General features: G+C 42.8%; 1 protein-coding gene across 4 annotated transcripts in view; it reads right to left on the bottom strand.

Annotated features, from left to right (window-relative positions):
* Positions 1-1,363: 1,363 nt before the first annotated feature.
* DAAM1 (dishevelled associated activator of morphogenesis 1) overlaps positions 1,364-17,565 on the bottom strand; it is a 151,953-nt gene continuing 135,751 nt past the window's right edge. For all 4 annotated transcript variants that reach the window (XM_053673215.1, XM_053673216.1, XM_053673217.1 and 1 more), the window contains 6 exons: positions 16,790-16,958; positions 12,549-12,656; positions 11,169-11,229; positions 8,250-8,381; positions 5,132-5,302; positions 1,364-4,048 (listed from right to left, as the gene is read on the bottom strand). In XM_053673215.1, the coding sequence (XP_053529190.1) occupies positions 3,839-4,048; positions 5,132-5,302; positions 8,250-8,381; positions 11,169-11,229; positions 12,549-12,656; positions 16,790-16,958 (851 nt within the window). In that variant the 3' untranslated portion in view covers positions 1,364-3,838. The remainder of the gene's footprint in view (positions 4,049-5,131; positions 5,303-8,249; positions 8,382-11,168; positions 11,230-12,548; positions 12,657-16,789; positions 16,959-17,565) is intronic.

The raw sequence follows: 17,565 nt of genomic DNA, 5'->3' as shown, positions 1-17,565 counted from the left end.
AGAATTTTGATAGGGCTTTGCTGCAGGCCATCTCTTAATTCTGAACTCAACCGGTTTTCAAACTCAGCAGACTTCCTATCATCAGGGGAAACAGGGATGAAGAGACTCAGGAAAACGGGCACCCAGCTCAACACAGTGACAGTCTGTGAATGACCTGGTGCAAGAAGCCCCAAGCCTTGGCCCTGAATCTCTGCATGCCGACCAACGGCTCTCACAGCTCGTGTCTATGGAACTGAACAGCACGACGCAACCAACACACCTTGGGAGTTCTTAATTTCGGTTTTCCGCTTGGCAGGGAACAAAATCTCACACACAAAAAAAGAGCATTTCAGAACACGGTCTTTTGAATAATTGTGTCCAAACTAGTTTACGAAAGATTATCCTTTTGCCTCACATAAATCCATGTTAAGCTACAGAAAAGGGGCAAAGTTCTGGAGGGATTGACTAGCTCCACCTATTGACAGAAGCACATTTCCCCAGTGACGATTTTTTGGGGTAAAGATGTAAACGTGTAGTTAGTGATCTAAGAGTTTTGTGTTTCCCCTCATTTCTATCAAACACACCAAGGGCAACTGAAGGTCTACATGGTTCTGTACACAGCTTCATGCTCAAACGTATGAACAGCCAAGTGGTAGGTGCATTCAGCCTGAGGGATGGGATATAACATTTGTTCAAAGGGACAGAAGGCTCTCTTCCACCCGAATGAGAGCGAAGTGTAAGAGAACAAAATAGCCTTTGGATACTGTGCAGTATCCAGTGACTAGATGAAAAACAGGATGGTCAGTAATTACAAGGACATCATGAATCCATTCTGAAGGTCAGAAATACTTGGGTCCTCTATCAACCCCTGGGACAATTCATTTTCAGCTTGACTTCAGAACTGGTTGAGGACAGCCAGGCAGCCGAAGTGATGTGGGACCAGGAGAAAGCCCCAGTTTTCAGAGGATGAAAAACACCTTCCTTGTTCTGCACAGGTAACACTTTCCATATTGACCGATACTATACATTAATTAATTTTTAAAAAGGAAAACATTCAAAATGAACTATGTTTTGAGTCTAGAGATGAGTCTTTTCAATACCCCCAGCTAAATAATTCCATCAGCAGCCCCACCATGCAGCTGAGTTATACAAGGAGATTAGAGAGAGAGAGTTGCAGGAAGAGGTGGCATATGGCGGCCTGTGGACCCAGTGAATTCTACTGTAGGAGAAAACTATGCCCTTGCAGGTCCTGTGTGAATGAGTTAAAAAATAGGTACATATTTCTAATTTAGTAAACAATTCACAATATATAAATTTGATGGTGGAAAGTGCAAAGAAATTCGATGATGATGTTTTAATAACCCACAGAAAGCATACACATGCACCCAATGAATTCATCTCTTTATTGCATATTGCTATTTAAAAAAATGTACAGTTTCATAACACATACAACATTTTTTCTTGGTACTATAACAACAGTCTTGCACCTAAAGACTAAGTGGTTCAAACTACTAAAGCTAATAAGATACAAGACATATAATTAAGTTTGCAAATTATAATGTTTTTACTTTTTGGCATTAATTTAAAACAAACAAACAAACAAACAAAACTTTAAAAATACACACCCAAGAGAGAAAAGTGGCTACTTACACCAGCACCAATCTAAAAAAGTAGATTTTTTTTCCCAACAATGGCACATGGAATTACCTGCCCATAGCTTTTGGGGAAAGAAACCAAACATGGAAATGGCGAAGGAGGCTACCAGGATGGCCGCATCGAAATGAGGACGATCAGGAAGGGCACAGGGGCGTAACACACAAGCTTGTTCCTCTACATGACTCTCCCTCTGCTGTCTACTCCTTACACTGTAAACCAAAGCCAGTTTCAAGGTACAGTTCCAAAATTGAGCCAGACCAAATTTCTCCTGCTATAAAGAGAAAAGAATATACATAGAGGCACTTTAGTTAAGGAATAGACAACTCCATCAGCATATCCCGCTCCTCCTCTCCAAGGCTTCTCTGAGCAAAGTCTCCGTCTGTGCCTTTAACTTGCAGACCTTGGTATCCACGGGCTGGGGGAGCGCAACTTCTGCTGGGTACTTACGACTGTTTCATTTGCTAGAGCCATTGACTTTCATATAATATGTAGAAAGTCACTAAGTTTGCGATGAGGGGGAAAATGTAAAAGTACAGCTCCGGACACCTTAGAGCACTATTTCACAGCTTTCACGTAGCACAGAGACCTTGCCATCTGTGCTAAGCATTACAGTTTATACAAATTATTTTTAAATAGCACGATTCATGTACAGCGCACACATTGGTATTCTATTCACCCCTAATATCCCCATTGGAATGTGAACTCCTTGGGGGCAGGGGCTCTGTCTTGCTTACCATTGTAGCCCTACTATGCCTGCCACATAGTAGGCGTTTAATAAATATTTGTTAATTGACTGGAAACCTCAATTTAGTGAGTAAATAAGGTTCTAGTGCAACAGGACAAACTACTCTTTCCACAGGAAACCCAACCACTAACAGGATTGTTGGAAAGAAAAGAGAGAACCTTAGTCCCCCTCCCCGACTACAAATAAATAAAGCAAAGCCAAAAAACAAAAAAGGTAACAGTCCTTTTTATATATCATATAATTTAAGGATATTAAGAGTTGGTAGGTTAATGGTAAGCATCTATATTTTATTTTCTAATGTTCATTGTTTTTATTCATTTCTCCCTGAGAGCTTTATCTTTTGGACTGAAGTTTTACAGGTAGCTTTACTGACACACAATTTAAAATGACAACATATAACAGGAAAGCACTTCAGACATATTCAGAGATAAACAGGCCTGGGCATCTGTTGGTGGTGTTGATATTCTGTGCATTGAGGCCAGACCTATTTACAGAAGATGCAGCTTGTCCTAAAAAACAGAAAATAGATAACACCAAAAAAAAAGGAAGGCACCCCATAAAAGTTTTTAAAAATAACTTTGATCCCTTCAGAGAAGTCCTCCTTTTAGGTCTTGGGTGGGGAATTTTATTTTTAAAGTTGATATATCTGTGTTGTTAGAACAACAAGCACATTCTGGCAATCTCATTGCTTCATGAGGGTATAGAGAACATTTAGATTGTGTTCTTTTCGAAAGCAATGCAAACAAATCATCAAGATGCCTGGCAGAGAACTCGATGATATTAGAAAAGAAAACTGATGTCCAAGTTTTAAATATATAAGAAATTTCTGATTGACATTCTACATAATTCAGATTGAGTGCACGATGTCCTCCACGAGTGTCTCCAGACTGCGCCCCGCACCAAGGTCGGGGATTCTAAGCTGGTCTGGTCAGTTCCTGGCGCGATGCACCAGCATCACACGGTCGGCTCTCAAAAACCATTTTAAATCTCTATTTTTCCAACCCCAGTTTCACCGATGAAAATAATTTCAAAGTATAACAAGCTCAGAAACCATAAAATATTTCTCAAGCTTTCTTTTTTCTCTTTTGTTTTTCTTTGTACTCTAGGGAATGTCTGTCATCCCTTCCAGGAGATCGTATTGTGCTTCTGAACAGTCGTGGTGTTCCGGGGAAGAAAATGAGCCACACTCAACAGGAACGCATACAGAAAGGCTTTCTGAGCACAAACATCAACACGGGCTTTTAAAAACCAAACAGATAGGTCTCCAGACAACACCCGACTTCTATATACATTTTTGAATATACATATACACATACATTTACATACACACATTCACACATTCACTCACAGATGAGAGAAGAAATTGCCACTGTTCGAATTTGCAAGGCAGTGTAATGAAAAGGTCTAGTCACTTCAACGGGCTGCTAATGAGTTTTCTAAAAAAGTATTCAAGGAAAATCAGAAATTAAGTTTTGTAACTGGTCTCTCTCGGCTGCTGTCCGTCACCTGGTTGGTAATGCGCTTGCGATTCCGTTTCAGCTTAGAAAGGTCTTTGTCAAACACTTCTCCTGAGCGTAAAGCTGAAACGAGGTCATCGAACTCTCCGCCTTCCTCGCTGTTCTCTTTAGCTTTCCTCGTTTTACGTTCCCTTTCACGCTGTTCTTTGAGCTGCAAATAGAAAGCACCCTCTTAGAAATGTCCAAGTGCTGCATTTGGCTTTCAGTGGTGACGCTTTCTGTGCAATACAGCAGTGCTTCAGCTACACGGGGCTGTGTTCACCTACAGCTGCTAAGCCCCTCAATGTCACAAGCGAGGGGTGACTGGGACATGAGGTCTCACTGTAGAAGCAGTGAGCGAGGAAGAAAAGTGGCCACGACTTTGTGCTTAGGGTCCCACCATCTAGAATCTAGGTAAACCTCAAGATACTTTAGTTCAAAAAGAGAGAAGGAGCAATTGAAGCAATTCATATTTCTGTAATGAAATAAGAGTTATCACTACTCAGCAGATCTCAAATACTGGCTTGACAGCACAGAGAGACTAAAGCACATACTCATTGGGCCCCTACCTCACATCAAAGGCTTAGCCTGAATCTACTGTGACGGCCTGGAACCCACTATGAAAGCGTTACTATTATTAAAGGCCAAATAACACACACGCATTATAGAAAATTTAGATAATTCAGATAAACAAAAAGGGAAAAATCTATTCTTAATTTTATTATCAACAGATAACCATTGTGAACTTCTTGGGGCAGTATCACACCGCTATTATTTTCTATATTTACACTTATTTAAAAAAAAAAGATTTCATGTAGAAATCATTTTGAAAGCTTCCTTGCGTTATCAAATAACCTTTGAAGACACGACTACTAAGGACTGCGTAAACATTCCATTATGTAGCTATTACATCATTTAGAACTAATGCCGGGCTGGTAAACGTTTGGGTAGTTTCCAGATTAGAGCAATTATAAAGACCGCTTTCTCTTTGTGCAAATTTATGACTATTTCTTTAGCATAATTTGTAAAAAATGGAATTCCAGATCAAAGGATGTGGATTTTTCCAGGCTTTGGACAGAGACTGCCAAATTGCCCAAGAGAAACTTCATACCAATTTAAACTGCCAGCAACATTCTAGAGAGCGCTGTGACGCCCTCCCTCTTGCCAGCACACCGGAGGGCTGTTTAAAAGCCAAGGGGCTGCAGCAACAGGGCTTCCAGGAGGCGGGCCGGCCGGTTGGCCCCTCTCTTCTCACCTGTGCTTCCATGCGAGCTCGGCGCTCTTCCTCCTCCTTCCTCCTCCTCATATTTTCGTTCTCTTGTTTGGCGTCGGACACAGCCTGAAGAAACTGATCAAAAATGCCGAAGAACTCATCTGGCTGTATTTTGCCAGCTTCTTCCCCAAAGTGTTTCACTGCTTTAGTAAACTAGGAGGAAAAAAAAAAGGCAGTTTTAAGAAGTTTCACGTTCCAAGAAAGTCCCATGATCAAATATAAATCCCTCTAGGACTCAAGCTCAAATTGAGTCAAATTTAACTTGCTGGATTTTAGTGAGCCTGTATTTATCTTTGGCTGCCAGACATGTCTATCAGCCGCTTCTAAAGTAAAATAAATGTAATACTCCTCGACTTTTGAAACCATTTATTCTTGTCTGCCTTATTTCGGCTTAACATCTATGATTACCTCCTATGACTTTTTATTAACTAAACAGTAGTAAAAACAAGAAGGCAAAATATCATGGGGCAGAGCACTCAAGACATAAAACTAATAGCAAACTCAGCAGGGGAAGGGAAACTTGTACTTTTAACTTTCCTTTGAAGTAGTTTAATATCATTTATTGGTGCCATATGGTTAATATCAAAAGCAAATGGGATCCAGTGCTTCTCAGATGCTCTTTCTAATCATGAATAATGCTATAGCATTATTATGATATTTCCTGGGCCTTAATTAGACAACAATAACTGATTATTAAGGGAGATATACAAGAAATTATATATATATGGAAACAAAATAATATTCTCAGGCATGCTTTCGGGAGTCGGAGCATCATTATGATTTACCCACATAAGGTTCAGTGCCGGTCACACGGTTTGTCAGTTTTCTTCCTTATGTAAGGATCTAAGGCTATTACTCCTGAGCTACTGAGGATGGTGTTTCTAGCTTCAAAGTCAAATAAATACTCATCCCTATGCCTAATTAACTACCTAAAGTTTTGCAGGTCTTTAACTTTTTTTCGTATTTAGACCAAGAACTTTCCGAAGTCCCCCAGCGCAAGAATTTCTAACTGGTTTTCATTCTCTTGCATTACTCACCTTTACGATACTGAGTTTTTCTGATATTTCAGTGATACTATCTGCCTAAAGGAAATGTTTTCAATCTCTATTCTCTTTTATCTTCACTCCCCCTCCAGTTTTACTGAGATATAATTGCAGATACCACTGTGTCAGTTTAAGATATACAACATAATTACTTACATGCATTGCGAAATAACGGCCACAATAGTTCAGTTAACATCCATCATGCCACATGGGTACCCAAGGGAAGGGAAAGCTACCTTTCCTTGCAATAGAACTCTTAGGCCTCCTCTCTCAAGGCCACTGGACTCGGCACACGGCAGCGCTAACTGCGGTCATCGTGCTCTGCCTCCCATCCCCAGGACTCACGTACCTTACTGGACGTCTGTACCTTTGGCCCACCTTCCTTCAATCCCCTCCACATTTATTCTTAAATAAACAGTTGTTGATTATGTTGTGTGTGTATGTGTGAGTATATACATATACATATATATGACATTTTATAAATATTTCATATCTTTAAATTTATAATAAAAATATTCTTTTACTGTCTTTTCCTTCACTGAGGAGCTGCTCTGAAATGCTTTACATATTTGGAAATATTCTATTAGCAACCAGAGCCCTTGAGGAAAAAGCACAGCATTCTTTATACAGTGCTCTAGCTTCTTCCATGGTTTTATAAACTAATTCTAAAAGTCCTGGTATGGACAAAATGGCAATAGACAGCCTACAATTGTGTTTCTAAAACATTCAAGTTCATGCACTTCAAGCCGTCCCGAATGATCTTTTTATCTAGGAATTCTAGTGATGATGAAGTCATGTATATTTTTGACTTAGAAATCTGAAAACTAGTTCCAGACTGAAGTTCCCACGCTAAAATAAAGGGGAAAAAAATAGACTTTGAGTGTGTGTTTAAATCAAATATTAACTATCCAGTTGCTTCTAATAAAAATGTTTGAGCCCTTAACGAAGCAGGTATTGCATTGCCCAATTTGGGGTGGGGCTGGGGGTGTCCCCTTCCTTTACAGAGTGTACCCCAGAGTGGTGAGGCACACTCGAGACACAAGACAGGGCCACCCCCGTGGAGGGGCTGACACAGCTGGCTCACTGCAGGCACAGGATACCGGAGGCTAGGCTTCTAACTGTAGTCATTTGAACATATGTGGTCTTTCCATTTGTTTAATAATGTTGGAAATGGGGCTTGATGTTGAGACTATCTAATGTATCTTAACACAGTGTACTTCTGAATTTTAACCAATATGTGCATACACTTACATAAACAAGCATCCAAGTTTATAACTGAACACGTGACTACAGAAAAATGACATCCATTACTCAAGTTGCAAAGGAGAGATTCAGGTTAAAGCCAAAATTGTGGCAACTGAGTACTTCCATAGGAAGTACTCAACAGGTTGTGGCAGGGGCTTACTATCATATATACACAACGAGAAAGGATGGGAGAGAACGTGTGCCTATGAATGTGTGTCTGTTTTGGAAGAGGAAATAATGAGAGAAAGAGACAGCGGTGGGGGGTGGGGCAGGAGGATTTAAAGGTCTTGGTAATTACCCTACAGTAACTTTTCCTCTAGAGAAAAACAAAATTTTGAAATAGCAAAAATTATAGAAAGAAGTATCTTAAAAATATTTCTCTTGCAAAGAGACTGAGGATTAAGAGGCATGTCATTTAATAAGTTCTGCTAGAAATTTCCAGAGGAAGTGTCCCGTCCTCCTGAGACACAGGCTCAGGAGAGCATGTCATTTACAGGTACTGTGGGGACCTTGGTCCCGCCTGACCTCACGTTTCATCCCGACCTCGGTTTTCATTGTCTATTCTTTTCTGGTTTCCAGGGGTAAGTACTTCAATCCACTACTAACCAAGAGAAAACTGTCTTGGCTTATTCACCAGCTTCACACCATTCAGACACTTCCTGGTCTTACTGACCTAAAGGCATCATTGGCCAATCAGACAAAAAGGTTGTGTTTCAACTGATCACAGCCTAGAAATGAAAACAGACTTACAGTACAATATCTGAAAGTACCAGGCCTATCGAACAACACTCAGTGTGCAAGGGGAACTTTACCAGGTCTTTGGCTTCTGCCAGAAGATCTTCAACATCAGAGAAGCTGAAGCTGGCTACCGTGATGAACTGGCTGACGACAGACACAAACTTATCTCCAGGCTGTGGGGGCTGAGACTTCTGATATTCCAGCTCCTGGAGCACAGTAAATAGAGAACGACAACGTCGGCTGTGAATGCAGGCACGCCCCCCCCATTTTCTACATGCCTCAATTTTAATGCCGGAAACCTGCTCTGGGACTGTGCGTGATGCCCTAGCTCCACCTGCTCTGCTGCCCACATACCAGAGCCAGGCCCTGGTGCACCCACACGTTTGCAAACAGCCATTCGACTAATCGTCTGAGTACTTACTTCATCAGTGTGATTTTATATACTGGCTTAAAGGTAAGCAGATCATATTTGGATAAAGTTAAACAAGAATTCTGGTTTCTTGATTCTGTTTTCTTCTTTCCCTGTCTCCCAAGTCTTCCCACACCACGCTGTCTGGGTCAGCAGGATTTCAGCTATAGCGTTTGGCACTGTACTCAGCTACCAGGTTTTTTCTTGTCCACACCATTCAGTTTTTGTGAACAGGCAGGTAAGGAGTATCAGTACCTTGTTCATTATCCAGATTCTCCATTACCATGCTGGTGAACAAACTGATATTCAAATCCAAATTTAATTTTAATAATTAATTTCAACCACTGCCAGAAAACTTTCTTATTTAAGCCTACAACACCTCTGTGGTGAGGCACTGTGATCCCCACAGCAGAGGCACAGAAATGGAGGTTTAGAGGGTTTGGAATCCTTGTGCAGGTAACTGATATGTGGTAGGGTTAGAATTTGAACTCAGGTCTGCTTGACTCCAGCATCTCAGTAACAGCTACGCTGTATCCCAGTGGCTTGGTCTGGACCTGTACTCTGGCTCTGTTTTCTCCTTCACCTGCTTTGGCAGATGTACTGACAAGCAGGTGTGTAGGTTACCCTCCCACACAGGCTATGGACTCTGACTCAGCTCCACCCCTGGTATGGTGCTGGTCCAGGACACGTGGCCTGGGCCTCAGTTTCTTCACTTATAAAAGGAGGCAATATCTCCATCACTGTGAGAATTAAATAAAATAATAGGAATGGAAACTCATGATTTCTAGAGCTTGCTCTGATTGGAAAACATGGCTGTAACTCGAGTGCTTCAGCCTAGAAACTGAGCATTGTGTGTGTGTGTGTGTGTGTGTGTGTGGTGCAAATGTGAAAGGAATCTTAACATGTTTCATTAATGTATAATTTCATATGAATTCCATGTTTGATATCTCCAAACAACATAATCAGTTTGAGCAAATCACTATTAGAATACATGGATATTCAGACAGGCCAACGGCTGCCTCCTGATACTTCTTTCCCATGCTGCATCTTGACATTTAAGCTGTTGGGGGAGGGGTGGGCTTCTGTAGCTTCTTTCCTATGAAGAGCGTGGGTTGGTGTACATGACCCAGGTGCTGGAGAGTCTTCAGCAAAACTACCTTCGCTAAACTTCAAACATAAAACTTCCTTGGCCCTGCACCCCACACCTGGCTGTGATGTAGCTCAGAGCTCAGATCAAGGGTCAGAGCATCCATGGTCAGGCCTTCGGGCTGTCATAACTGCCCACCTCAAGAAAGCCTTCTACTGGGAGGAAATAAAACAAGCCCTGTCCCGAACTGCCCTTGTCCAGTTTGACCCTGAAAGCGGAGGACATCCTACGTACTCACTTAGTCTCCCCGCCCCCTGGGGCTGGGAGGAAAGAGTTCACTCAATTAGCTTATCTGCTTTTCTTTTTAAATAGCCCACCTCCCCCCAGGGAATAAGGAAAATGTTACATGCTCCTTAATTTAGTAAAAACAAACAGAAAAGATTGGTTAGACAATATAATTAAATTTTTATTAGAGGATGTCTTTTAATGAAGTCAATTTCTCTCTATGGCATACTTTTGAAAAATATTTAAGAGAAGGATGCCTTTCCACATTGCCTGTGAATCAGTCTCCTTCGCCAAGTGCCAGACACAGCGATGTCCACTCTCCTGAGTGAGGTTTCTCTTCCCTGGACCTGCCTCTTCATGGACGGCTGCATTTGTGCAGTGCCCTGGTGGCACGGTGCCACCCCAGCCACGGCCCAATCCTCTGACGCCTCTGCCTGCAGCAGTCTGACCTGCCTGCCTTCTGCTGAGGTCTGGCCAGGTTGTCTGTAAACCTGGGACAACCTCCCTCCTCTGTGCCTAAGTTTACCCAACTCGGCAGAGCTCAAAGTTCATCTCCAGAAGAGACGTTTCCTCTGACACATGCCAGGCATTCCACAAGGCTCAGACCAACCTAAATCTACCCTTCTTCCAGAGGCACTCTTGTGATTGATGTGCTTATCTGGATGTGGTCAAAGTGATCACACGTGAATGTCCTCTGGCCTGACTGCTCTTGGCCACGGCAACACTTGGAGGGCAAGGATTCTGAATCATCATGACCCCTCGGGGGCCTTGAGAAGGGACAGTACACCCAAGTGCCTGCTCAATAAATACTCCCCACGGGGCCGACTTAAAGACAACAGAGAAGTTCCATTACGGAAAGAGCAAACATTGTTCGTTAACAGAACATGGACACAGAGAGGATCTTTGAAGATGACCTAGCCCAACCCACTCCAGTGAGTCCTGCCTTGCAGGCAGGAACCCGGTGCAACTCCAGGTCCAGCTTCCTAGCTCCCGTGTGACACCCCCCAACGTCCAGAGTTGCCTGACTAAACACAACCTGCCTTTGCCTCTTCAACAGAAGAAGCAATGTTGCTGATTTGTTGTTTTCTTAAATCAGTAGATGTTGATCTGGACACACCACATGCCAAGGCATCCAGCCACTCATCTGCTGGACACCAGCAGCACTAGACATAGTGATGAGCCTGGGAATCAGAACGAGAAACAGATACTCACCGTCTCTACTGCCTTCAGGCCACTTCTCAGGGTGCTTATTTCTTTGTCCAGCTCAGTCATGCTATTGCAAACAGCAACATTTTAGTAACCAACGTGTGACTTATACATATTCAATACATTTTAAATGTTTCAAGTTCCCCTCAATGTTCAGATCTCATAGAAAGACAACGCTATTTTAAACTTGTGGAATTGTGCTTTTTATTTTCCATAGCCAGCAGGTATAATTTATAGGTTGAAAACAACAGAGTACAAATATCTTTCCATCTGTACAAAAACATGCCATGTTTTAATCTCAGAGATCTCGCGTAAGCAAATTACTGTGTGAAAATGAGCTTCCTGCCACGCGTGGTTCCCTCTGAGCCGGCAGAACACACGCTCATCCACACGCATGTTCACATCGTGCTCTTTGTGACTTTACTGCATGAGGCTGTTCACCAACACGCTGGCGATGTGCAAAGTGCAAGGGGGTGGTTCAAATTGCAACCAACAGTGATTTTTCTCAAGGCTGTATTAACTAGTTTTCATTGTTTTTGCTTTTATAAAAAAAACGAGAAAGCTTCCTGGGTTTCTTCCACAATGCTTTCTATTTGATGACTTTTAAATGAAAAAATATAACTTCATCCTCACAGATAACTCACACATAAACAAATTCACCAACATTTCATTTACTTTAACATTTTAACTTCACGTCTTACATGGTACATTTCTACCGACCTCCAGGGAGCAAAAGTTAGTCTGCTTACCATGCTTTTCAAACTGACTGCAGAAAGATGTAGTTAAAAACTTTTTTTTTGAAGGCCAAAAGGAGGAGGAGGAGGAGAGACAACAGCAAGGAAAACTGCCTGCTCCTCAGCCTCTGAAAAGTGGTGTGAAGTGTGTGGCAAACGTCTGGTAACATTCTGTGTTTTATTTTTAGTGTCTTCGTTTGCATAAAGACTGCTTTCCATTAAAAGGTTGCCTTGGTTTCTGGGAGTGTGCACATGTGAAAACCGTGTGAGCCCCGACATGCAGGTCTTCTATTTGCCTACCCGTCTATCCTCATTTCACTACCTATATTTTAATAGAACTGCCTTTGAAAAGTACTAGTGCAACCACATTCCTTAACTTGATACATACTCCGACTAAACTCATTATAAGGTCTTGTGGAAGTTAAACATCGCATGCAGGAGTATTCCGAAGGAGCTAGAACACACACGTATATTCAAAACCACGAAACACATTGGAGTGATTTGGATAAGATTCAAACTTTATTTCATACGCTAGTATTCAGGGGAATGCAAACAGAAGAACCCTTTTCAGGCAAACCTGACTAACTGCCTCGATGGCTAAAGCACAGTCCAAGTGACATAAAAACCTATAAAATTCACTGGAAGTACTTACTTTACTTTTGCTGCTTGAGGAATGTCCCGCAGTTCTTCATTTATATTGAGAACCTTTGGGTATTTATTTTCCACAATAGTTATGAGATAGTGCAAAAGCGTAATGTTCCTGTAATTAAAGAAGAATATTAACCATGGTTAATATCTGCATATGATTTGTATATTCAAGTGGATGAGCCCACAAGATTGCTATGTTCCTGTGCTATTTCCAACTTTGGAGGTTCTGATGAGGCAAGGATTCTCAAGAGAAGGGGACACAGGAGAGCCTACATGAAATTTTGTGAATATATTTCAAAAGGAAGCATACATCTTGTACGAGGAAAGGGCAGGGGATACGAATGACTTATTTGGTCCATACTGAACACCCTTCATAATCTGGGTGCCGTGATGGGAATGCGTCTGAACCGTTGCCAGTGGGGCCGGTTCTTCCCAGTGCACCCACCCCCAGAAGAGGTGAGCTCCATAGGTACATAACGACAGGGTGGGGTGTGGACTGGGGGTGTTTAACCCACTAACGAGGACAGCTAACTGCAAGTCTAAAAGGTACACAGCAGCAACTCCCTGATGACAATTAGTGATAATTCTCATTTAAGGTTTCTTTCATCTCTGTGATAACGCTTTTCCTCTCTGACTCATTTGTTTTGCTGTTGCAGCAAAGGGTACTCGGAATTAGAAAGCTCCGTATTTCAGGGCTGGGCCTGGAAGTGGGCCAGGATTGTGCCATCATGGATATAATATCCTGATGGCCAAGAATTCACTTCCTAATTTTAGCAACACTTCGGCTCCTAACTGCATAACCCACCTCCCTCTTCAGTGGCGACAGCCCTGAAGGCTGGGTGACCTGGGTTGATAAGGCAGGCATCTGATAACACTGTCTACTAGCAGAGCTGTGGTAGTCTGGTCCCATTGTCCCGACTCCCACGTGATAGTCACCTGCATCCCAGATACCTGGGCCAAAGTCAGATTCACTTAGTTGGAATGAGGTGGGGCCAGGCATGGGTATTTTTAAAAACTCTCCGGTGATTCTATTGGGTTGGCCAAGAAGTTTGTTTGTGTTTTCCCATAGGATGGTTCTAGTAGCACTTGGTTGTCTTTAACTTCATTCAAAACAACTTTCTTAGATTGTATCATATCAGCAGGCATTTAAAATAAGCTTATCAAAATTGGTGATTTTTTGTGTAGCCATTTTAGTATTGAAGATGGAAGAAAATATGAAAGGTAAAAAATGCAACTAAAACACAAAAGATATGTGCAGTGTATGGAGAAGGTGCTGTGACTGGTCAAATGTGTCAAAAGTGGTTTGCGAAGTTTCATGCTGGAGATTTCTCACTGGAGGATGCTCTACAGTCAGGCAGACCAGTTGGAGTTGGTGATGATCAAATTGAGACACTGAGAACAATATAAATGGTAATGGGGAAAAATACAATAAAAAATGAATTGAAAAAAAAAGAGAATTAGCCCTGGCTGGTGTAGCTCAGGGGATTGAGCATGGGCCTGTGAAGCAAAGGGTCGCTGGTTCAATTCCCAGTCAGGGCACATGCCTGGGTTGCAGGCCAGGTCCCCAGAAGGGGACACATGAGAGGCAACCACACATTGATGTTTCTCTCCCACTCTTTCTCCTTCCCTTCCCCTCTCTCTAAAAATGAATAAATAAAATATTTTTAAAAAGACAGAATTAACATTATACCATGTGGGAGATAGCTAACATATTCAGAATATCTAAAGCAGTAAAGTTATTGGTAAAAATGCAAAAATGTATCTTTTATTTTTTGGAAAAAACTAAATGGACTTTTTGGCCAACCCAATAACTGCCGGGACCAAAACTGCTAGTTTTACTGAAAATTATCAGAATCAGGAGAACACAATGCATTTCTTTTAAAACATTTCCTAATTTGGGGGTAGTCTGCTAAGTCACAGTGCTAAGTCACAACAGTCCTGCCCACCTCCAGCTAAAGTGGCAGAGTCCTCACAATTTTCTTTCCCATGATAATGAAAACCACTTCTGGTTGCCCTTTAGCTTAAGAGAGTCAATGTAATCCTATTCCTTGGAGTCAACTGGCTCACATGTAAAAAAAAAATTCCCCTGTGTTCCTGGCTCTCAGTAACTAGGGAACAACCAGAAACCCCGGCCACTTCTCCTGTAGATGTTCAGCTGTATCGCTGCAGGTCAGGTCTGCCGTTCACAGAGTCTGTGCGTCTGCCCATGTGCCTGCTGCATGAGAGGTGGCCCGGGGAGTGAAATCCCAGCCATCATCAAAGGAAGAGAAATGCCACGTTTCTTCGTATTCCAGAGAAATGCTTTGTTATTTAGAGAAATTGATTTTAAATCACGACATGTACGTCTCTTAGTGTGGAAAGACTTAAAACCAGATCAGAGCTTCCAGGTATGTTTGCTATCCAAATAACACCTCATTTGACTGAATAAATTCTTGAAGAGTTAAAAAACAACCAAGGCACACATTTGATCATCCTCCTGTCATTACTAGAAACAAGCCTTTGCTGCAGAGGGCGCACCCTTCGTGCTGCCGGTCCCACTCTGATGCGGTCAGATTAGATTCAACTGAACATTCTCTGAGCGGCTGATTGCTCAGCAAGGAGCTCTGCTGGGCACTACAGGTTTGTAAGACACTAGTGCTACTTTGGGGGACCAAATATTCACAAGCAGAAAGAACAGGAAAAAGAAAGAGATGAGAAATGTGTTTAATTTACTTGTTTGGAAAAGGCTTGTGGATTAGATAAATTCTGTAGTAACTCTGATAAGCGAGAATCATGCTGTAGGTGTCAGGTTATCAGTGAGCTGGGGAGGGCAAAGGGTGTCAAAGGCTGCTGTGTGTGTCTGGGAGAAGGAGAGAGAGCGGGCGAACAGGACTGGCAGGTAGTGAGGCTTTCCTTCCCCCACAACCTGCAAGCCCAGTTGAAGAGAACATTTTTCCGTAAAGAGGTGGCTGCTCTTGTTACGGAGTAAGACGCTGTAGTTATTTACCACACCCTCCAAATAAGATCTATTTTTTGTTGTAGAGTAGAGCTGTGGACAGACTAATATATACGTCTCAAAAACCTGTCAGGTCAATTAGCCTGCTTGCCGTGACCTTAGGCAAACCGAAGGTGTCTGCCTCGGTTTCTTTATCCGACAACACGTGATACAGAGCTTGGCCTGTGTAGTTCACAGGCTGTTGGGACCATCAAATGTGAAAGTGCTGTATGCTGCAGAGAGAACCAAGTGCTTATGTTAAAAAAAAGGTGGCAGTGAGAAAACCGAACAGCTGCCCTTTGTTCATCTGTCTACAGGATGCAAAAACAAGGAACAGCCCTGCAATTTGAATGTCATTTCTTAGGGGATGGCTTCTGGGTGGCCATGACACTCTGCCTCATGAACCCTAGAGAAAATACAGACTAAAGAGCCTCACTAGTTAGGAATAATTAGGGTGAACAGCCCACATTAAGAAAAAAAGAATGCAGGCACAGAGAAGTTTACGTCGGAAACAATTGTGTGTGTTCCTTTGAAGTCAGCGAGAACCACAGAGAAGCACGGCTCTCGGGGACACCAGACTGAATACTCTCAACGCCCCTGCATGCCGATGGCCCTGATGTATTTTCATGTCTCAGTGTCTCTACCAAGGATCTGTTCACCTAAAACGCACTTTGCAGCATTTTAATAAGTCTTGGGATGAGCAGCTAAATACCAACAGCCAAGAGACATTTACCCATAATTTGTGCATGCAGCTGCGAGCTTCAACATGCACAAACCCAACGAGCCCCAGACAGTATCACCAGCCATCAGGCTGTGTTCTTCCCCCGAGAGCACAGTCCTCCCAGGAGGGTGGCCCCTGGGCAAGCCCATGAGCCGGCCACTGCAGCTGGCAGAGTCCAGCTCTCTGCCTGGACACTGGTTTCACAGATGTGTCCAATTTGAGACAATTCATCAGATGTCCATCTATAATCAGTGAATTTGTCTTTAGTGTATCATATTGAAATAAAAACTTTATCTTATCTAAGGAAACCCAAAAAACAAAACACTTGGACTACTAGATGCTATCCCTGTGGGCTGAAAATGGACGAAGGGTAATTGGTCCAGGGGGCACTTGGGGACACCCGTGGCTGTGAGAGAGGATGGAGAGGGGTGAGAGGACGAGTGCAGACCGGACACTGCAGCCCCATGGAGGCACAGGGACAGAGGAGCACACACTGTAGCCCTGACAGAAGCGCCTGGGCTGTCCAAGTGTCAGAAGACCCCGCACTTACTTGTCAATACTGGATTTTGTGTCAGCAATCTTGTTTAGGCTGGATATCTTGAATCCATATGCATTGCCTCGTTGGCCTTTATTCATGTAATTTCCAAATGCCAAAACAACTTCTAGCAACTGCTTCAGGGCACTGCTCCTAAACACCTCTTCTGAGCCAGAACGAATCGCTTCAAAACAAGATGTACAGAAACCCAACTATTACAACCAAGACTTTTCAGAAATACCCACCTTAACTTCCACACAACTAATAGCATCTATTGAGGGTGTAAGATTGGGTTGTTAGACGAGTGGGGCACTTCCAAAACACCTAAACTAGGAGCAGAGGGCAAGGCGACAGGCAGAGGCAGCGGAAGTTGTCTCAGAGACCCCGCCCCAGCCCCCGGTCAGCTGCATGATCCTACCCTGTTCCAGGCCTTGCCTTGCTGATCAGTTAGAAGGGCTTAGAAAGACCCGGGACAGAAAGTGCACTTCCCACTTCCTTTGCAATCACTTTCTTGCCCAGGGTGAGTGACATCAACAGGATTACTGATCGATTCCGCTGACGGAAAAAGTGGTCCAATGTGCTACACGTGACAGCTTGCAGGTATCCTCGGGGACCAGGGCTCAGGCAGGGTCCTGATTCCAGCCCGCCCGCTGGGGCTGTGCTCTTTAGTTGCCTTGACCACATTTCAAACATTTACAAATTTAATGGCCTCAACACCAACCCATATTTATAGCCTTAAATCTTCTTAGAAAAAATCTAGGGAGGCCCTGTTGCAAGAAAGCTAATTAAAG

The sequence above is a fragment of the Artibeus jamaicensis genome, unplaced genomic scaffold (assembly GCF_021234435.1).
Source record: "Artibeus jamaicensis isolate MK-2021 breed Jamaican fruit bat unplaced genomic scaffold, CSHL_Jam_final contig_851, whole genome shotgun sequence".
Lineage (NCBI taxonomy): Eukaryota > Metazoa > Chordata > Mammalia > Chiroptera > Phyllostomidae > Artibeus > Artibeus jamaicensis.
The sequence above is the reverse complement of the archived record's forward strand: the minus strand, read 5'-3'. Positions and strand labels throughout refer to the sequence as shown.